Below are 6,306 nucleotides of genomic sequence, written 5' to 3' on the forward strand. Positions count from 1 at the left end.
GACTGGCCAGGGAGAAATCTTTTTTTTCCCAGGGTGCTTTTTACTTTTTCTTTTTTAATTTCCGTAGTTTATTGAGGAATAGGCGGTATTTGGTTACATGAGTAAGTTCTTTAGTGGTGGTTTATGAGATTTTGGTGCACCCATCACCCGAGCAGTATACACTGCACCCGATTTGTATATTTTGTCCTTCACTCCCTTCCTACCTTTTCCCCCTGAGTCCCCAAAGTCCATTGTATCATTCTTATGCCTTTGCGTCCTCATAGCTTCACTTCCACTTATGAGTGAGAACATACAATGTTGGGTTTTCCATTCCTGAGTTACTTCACTTAAAACAATAGTCTTACCGGGCGCGGTGGCTCACGCCTGTAATCCCAGCACTTTGGGAGTCTGAGGCGGGCAGATCACAAGGTTGGGCGATCAAGACCGTCCTGGCTAACACGGTGAAACCCTGTCTCTACTGAAAATACAAAAAATTAGCCAGGCGTGATGGTGGGTGCCTGTAGTCCCAGCTACTCGGGAGGCTGAGGTAGGAGAATGGTGTGAACCCGGGAGGCAGAGCTTGCAGTGAGCCGAGTTCGCACCACTGCACTCCAGCCTGGGTGACAGAAGGAGACTCCATCTCAAAAAAAAAAGAATAATAGCCTCGAATTCCATCCAGGTTACTGCAAATGCCATTAATTAATTCCTTTTTATGGATAAATAGTATTTTATCATATGTATATAAAATCAATGAGTGGATAAAGAAAATGTGATATACATATCACATTTATCACATATATCATATATATATATATCACATTTTCTTTATCCACTCATTGATTTTCATGTAGTTCTAATCGTAGAATTCATACATTTTTTTCTATCTTGCATTTTTCCCATAACATCACAAACATTTTCTAGGTTGCCATATTGTCTTCGTAGTTACTTAAATAATATTCCATCAAGTAGTACAATCATTTATTTCACTAGTCCCCTAACTTTAGACATTTTGGTTGTTTTTGAAACTCAATAATGTAAATAACACTGTGATAACAATGTTTATGTAAATGCGTATTTTGGATTATCTCCTTAGGATGGATTCCCAGGAGTTACATTAGTAGGTCAAAGAGTATGAGCATATTTTCATGGCTCTTGTTTTATTGCCTTTGAATTTCTACTGGCCTCAAGATTGCTGGTTTGCTCCCTTATGATCACCTGAGTTACTCCCTCTGTCCGAATTCTTTACCTTCCCAAACTGGAAAGGCCATGACTCAATGTAATATATATAGTAAAGGTTATTATAACCTTCCCCAGAATTTTCCAAGCCAGTGGCCTTTCCAAGCAAAGGCCACTTTCCAAGCAAAGTGGCCTTTGGCTATTTTGGGAGGCCGAGACGGGTGGATCACAAGGTCAGGAGATCGAGACCATCCTGGCTAACCCGGTGAAACCCCGTCTCTACTAAAAAATACAAAAAAACTAGCCGGGCGAGGTGGCGGGCGCCTGTACTCCCAGCTACTCGGGAGGCTGAGGCAGGAGAATGGCGTAAACCCGGGAGGCGGAGCTTGTAGTGAGCCGAGTTCGTGCCACTGCACTCCAGCCTGGGCGACAGAGCAAAGACTCCGTCTCAAAAAAAAAAAAAAAAAAAAAAAAAATCTGAATTCAGAGGGCTCATGAGACTCAGTGTTGTTGTAGAATTTAAGCTGCTTAATTTGCCATGTTGTTTAGACACCACTTAATACTTTATTACAAATGACTTGTCCACACCTCTCACCTACAAACTTTGTCCTCCTACTAACATGCCTCCTGCTCGTCAAATGAGGCTGCAGTTGAGTCTTTAAGATTCAGTGGGAAGGCGGCCCTTCCTCTGGTGTGGGCGCATGCTCTTCATGCTGAAGCTCAGCTGAAAAGCCTCCTGCTGGGTTTTCCGCCTCTTTCCCTCCCGCCGCACACACCCCAGGGTGTTGGCGCCACTTCAAAGGGAGCCTATAGGTGAAGAAAGCACAGGTAAAGGCAGAGGGCTGATAAGGGGGCCGTAAATTTAAACAGTAAGATTTCTGGCACTATCAACTATCGCTTGTTTTCAAATATGCATATGGAGTGGATATTCCAGTTTTCATGTCTGCGTTGCTTTTTTTTTTTTTTTTTAAAAGAGACCTTTCAAAGAAGTGTGCAGTTTTGTACACGCTGACATGGTGTGTTTGGTGTTAAACTGTCAGGGCTGACTGGTCACTTGGAAGGGGCAAGGGCTGAGGTGCATGCAGGTGTGGGCTGGTTAGTCACGGGCACTGCAGACCTTTGTGCCTCGGGGAGAGTTCTGTTTGCTGGAGCCCTTACTCTGGCCAGCAGTGTCACAGATGCACACTGTAAGACATAGACAGTCTTGGAAAGAAAGGGAAACTGGCTTTAAAAATTCCTACTCCTTCCAGCAAAGCAACCCATCTTTGGCTATGAAGAATAATACAGCCAGGTGCAGTGACTCATGCCTGTAATCCCAGCACTTTGAGAGGTCAAGGTGGGCAGATCACTTGAGCCTAGGAGTTCAAGATCAGCCTGGGAAACATGGTGAAACCCCATCTCTACCAAAAAAAAAAAAAAAATAGCCAGGTTTGGTGGTACGTGCCTATAGTCTCAGGTACTCGGGAGGCTGAAGTGGGAGGATCACCTAAGCCTGGAAGGCGGAGGTTGCAGCGAGCCGAGATCATGCCACTGCACTGCAGCCTGAGCAACAGAGTGACACCCTGTATCAAAAAAAAAAAAAAAAAGAAAAAGAAAAGACAAAAAGAGTAACACATTATTAGAAATGAGCATTCTTAGGCCGGGCGCGGTGGCTCACACCTATAATCCCAGCACTTTGGGAGGCTGAGGCGGGCAGATCACGAAGTTAGGAGATTGAGACCATCCTGGCTAACACGGTGAAACCCCGTCTTTACTAAAAATACAAAAAATTAGCCGAGCGCGGTGGCAGCACCTGTAGTCCCAGCTACTCAGGAGGTTGAGGCAGGAGAATGGCGGGAACCCGGGAGGCGGAGCTTGCAGTGAGCTGAGATCCGGCCACTGCCCTCCAGCCTGGGCGACAGAGCAAGACTCCATCTCAAAAAAAAAAAAAAGAAAGAAATGAGAATTCTGAAATAGTCTTCCATATGATGCTTTTGACAATTCAGCAGGAACATGAAGGATGTAAGAAATGAATGCATATGTTAGGCCTCTTGTTGACCTGTGGACTAAATTGTTTCTCCCTGCAGAGATCAGCAAGGACAACTCCTGCAAAGAAAACTGTGCTTGTTCCTCCTGCTTGCTCCGGGCCCCCACCATCAGTGACTTGCTCAATGATCAGGACTTACTAGATGTGATCAGGATAAAGCTGGATCCGTGTCACCCAACGGTGAAAAACTGGAGGAATTTTGCAAGCAAATGGGGGATGTCCTATGATGAATTGTGCTTCCTGGAGCAGAGACCACAGAGCCCCACCTTGGAGTTCCTGCTGCGGAATAGTCAGAGGACGGTGGGCCAGCTAATGGAGCTCTGCAGGCTCTACCACAGGGCCGACGTGGAGAAGGTTCTGCGCAGGTGGGTGGACGAGGAGTGGCCCAAGCGGAAGCGTGGAGACCCCTCCAGGCACTTCTAGAGCTCTTCTTCTTCCTTCATTGGCCTCTCCGGACGTTGAAACAACCACAGGTGAAGAAGGAATGTGAATCTGTTCTTTTGTAGGAATTTAGTGTAAGGACGTGGAACGGTGGACACTGGTTTTCCCCAAAGCTGGCAGTTTTGTGGAGGGGTAGCTTGTTTCGGTGGTGGATCTCTGTTTGTTTAGTTTTGCACATCTGTTTTAATTTAATATTCAAATCTGGAATTAGGAAAGCATATTTTCTAGTATCCGCTAAGGGCCAAAGTCCTGCAGTCGGAATGGATTCATGCCATGATGAAAATAAAATTATCCTCTCCCTGAAATACGGCTAAAGATTTAAATAGGTCCTGAGACTGCTGATAGGCCCAGACATACCCACAGCACTATATGTAACATCTCTTCCTGATCAGTGCCATTCCCACGGTTTCAAAGAAAACAGCAATGAGGAACGCTCACCTCAGTGTCTGCAGCACCCTCCACGTCTCTTCTAGGCGATGAGACCCAGTGGCTAGAAATTCACCACGTCTATTCTCAAGATCCATGCCAGGGAGATCTTTGACTCTTGTGGGAATCCCACTATTGAGGTTGATCTCTTGACCTCAAAAAGTCTCTTCAGAACTGCTGTGCCCAGTGGTGCTTCAACTGGTATCTGTGTGGTCCTAGAACTCCAGGACAATAATAAGACTCACCATATGGGGAAGGGTGTCTCAAAGGCTGTTGAGTACATCAATAAAACTATTGCACCTGCCCTGGTTAGAAAAAAACTGAACGTCACAGAACAAGAGAAGATTGACCAACTGATGATCAAGATGGATGGAACAGAAAATAAATCTCAATTTGTGGGAATGCTATTCTGGGGTTTCCCTCGCCGCCTGCAAAGCTGTGAAGGGGGTTCCCCTGTACCACCACATTGCTGACTTGCCTGGCAACCCCAAAGTCATCTTGCCAGTCCCGGTGTTCAGTGTCATCAATGGCAGTTCTCATGCTGGCAACAAGCTGGCCATGCAGGAGTTCATGGTCCTCCCAGTCGGTGTGGCAAACTTCAGGAAGCCATGCCCAGTGGAGCGGAGGTTTACCACAACCTGAAGAATGTCATCAAGGAGAAATAAGGGAAAGATGCCACCAGCGTGGGGGATGGAGGCGCATTTGCTGCCAACATCCTGGAGAATAAAGAAGGCCTGGAGCTGCTGAAGACTGCGATTGGGAAAGCAGGCTACAGATAAGGTGATCATCGGCATGGACACAGCGGCCTCCAACTTCTTCAGGTCTGGGAAGTATGACCTGGAATTCAGGTCTCCCGACGACCCCACAAGGTACATCTCACCTGACCATCTGGCTGACCTGTCCAAGTCCTTCATCAAAAACTACCCAGTGGTGTCTGTCAAAGATCCCTTTGACCAGGATGACTGGGGAGCTTGGCAGAAGTTCACGGCCAGTGCAGGAATCCAGGTAGTGAGGGATGGTCTCACAGTGACCAGACCAAAGAGGACAGCCGAGGCGGTGAATGAGAAGGCGTGCAGCTGCCTCCTGCTCAAAGTGAACCAGATTTGCTCCATGACTGAGTCCCTCCGGGCGTGCAAGCTGGCCCAGGCCAGTGGTTGGGGTGTCATGGTGTCTCATCATTCCGGGGAGACTGAAAATACCTTCATTGCTGACGTGGTGGTGGGGCTGTGCCCTGGCAGCTCAAGACTGGTGCCCCTTGCTGATCTGAGCACTTGGCCAAGGACAACCAGCTCCTCAGAACTGAAGAGGAGCTTGGCAGCAAGGCTAAGTTTGCTGGCAGGAACTTCAGAAACCCCCCAGCCAACTAAGCTGTGGGCAGGCAAGCCCTTCAGTCACCTGGTGGCTAATTAGACCCCTCCCTCGTGTCAGCTCGGGCAGCCGAAGGGCCCTGACCAACGTTTGTAGGGGCCGCTGCTGGTGAGCTCCCCTGGCCCACCACTGTGGAGTTTGCACCGCTTCTTTAGAACTTCTACAGAAGCAGGTTGCAGTGAGCCGAGATCATGCCACTGTACTCCAGTCTGGTGACAGAGCGAGACTCCATCTCAAAAAAAAAAAAGAACTTCTACAGAAGCCAAGCTCCCTGGAGCCCTGTTGGCAGCTCTAACTTTGCGGTCATGTAATTGGCCCAAATCATTGTTTTTCTCGCCTCACTTTCCACCAAGTGTCTGGAGCCACGTGACCCTCCGGTGTCATCTCCAGGGTGGCCACAGGCAAGATCCCCAGTGATTTTGTGCTCAAAATAAAAAGCCTCAGTGACCCATGAGAAAAAAGAAAAAAAAAACAGCAATGAGAAGTGACCCTGTCTTGTTGGTTTATTACTTTTTTGTTATAAAGTACTTTGGTGAATTAACAGGATGCTGTTACTCTTGAGAATACCTGCCCCATCTTTTTTATGCAAATATGTTTACAATCAGTGGACCATCAGTAATGTCATTTGCTCAAATATTTTTTAAAGACCTGTGGAAACTGATGGTTATTGGGAAAACAGGAAGCAGTGACATAATCAAGGCCATGGGAATAGTGTTTGACAAAGAGAGTACTCCAAATCCCCTTTGGTTACTCAGGACTTTAAAAAAGAGAGTACTTCATCACACCTGTAATCTCAGCACTTTGGGAGGCCGAGGCGGGCGGATCATGAGGTCAGGAGATCGAGACCATCCTGGCTAACATGGTGAAACCCTGTCTCTACTGAAAATACA

General features: G+C 47.1%; 1 protein-coding gene and 1 pseudogene across 2 annotated transcripts in view; both read left to right on the forward strand.

The window, feature by feature from the left end:
* EDARADD (EDAR associated via death domain) overlaps positions 1-3,607 on the forward strand; it is an 85,198-nt gene extending 81,591 nt beyond the window's left edge. For both annotated transcript variants that reach the window (XM_007989879.3, XM_007989880.3), the window contains exon 6: positions 3,222-3,607. In XM_007989879.3, the coding sequence (XP_007988070.1) occupies positions 3,222-3,604 (383 nt within the window). In that variant the 3' untranslated portion in view covers positions 3,605-3,607. The remainder of the gene's footprint in view (positions 1-3,221) is intronic.
* Positions 3,608-4,226: 619 nt separating this feature from the next.
* On the forward strand, positions 4,227-5,957 carry LOC119619676 (alpha-enolase pseudogene; annotated as a pseudogene).
* Positions 5,958-6,306: the final 349 nt, after the last annotated feature.

This window comes from Chlorocebus sabaeus, chromosome 25 (genome assembly GCF_047675955.1).
Source record: "Chlorocebus sabaeus isolate Y175 chromosome 25, mChlSab1.0.hap1, whole genome shotgun sequence".
In the NCBI taxonomy this organism is placed as follows: domain Eukaryota; kingdom Metazoa; phylum Chordata; class Mammalia; order Primates; family Cercopithecidae; genus Chlorocebus; species Chlorocebus sabaeus.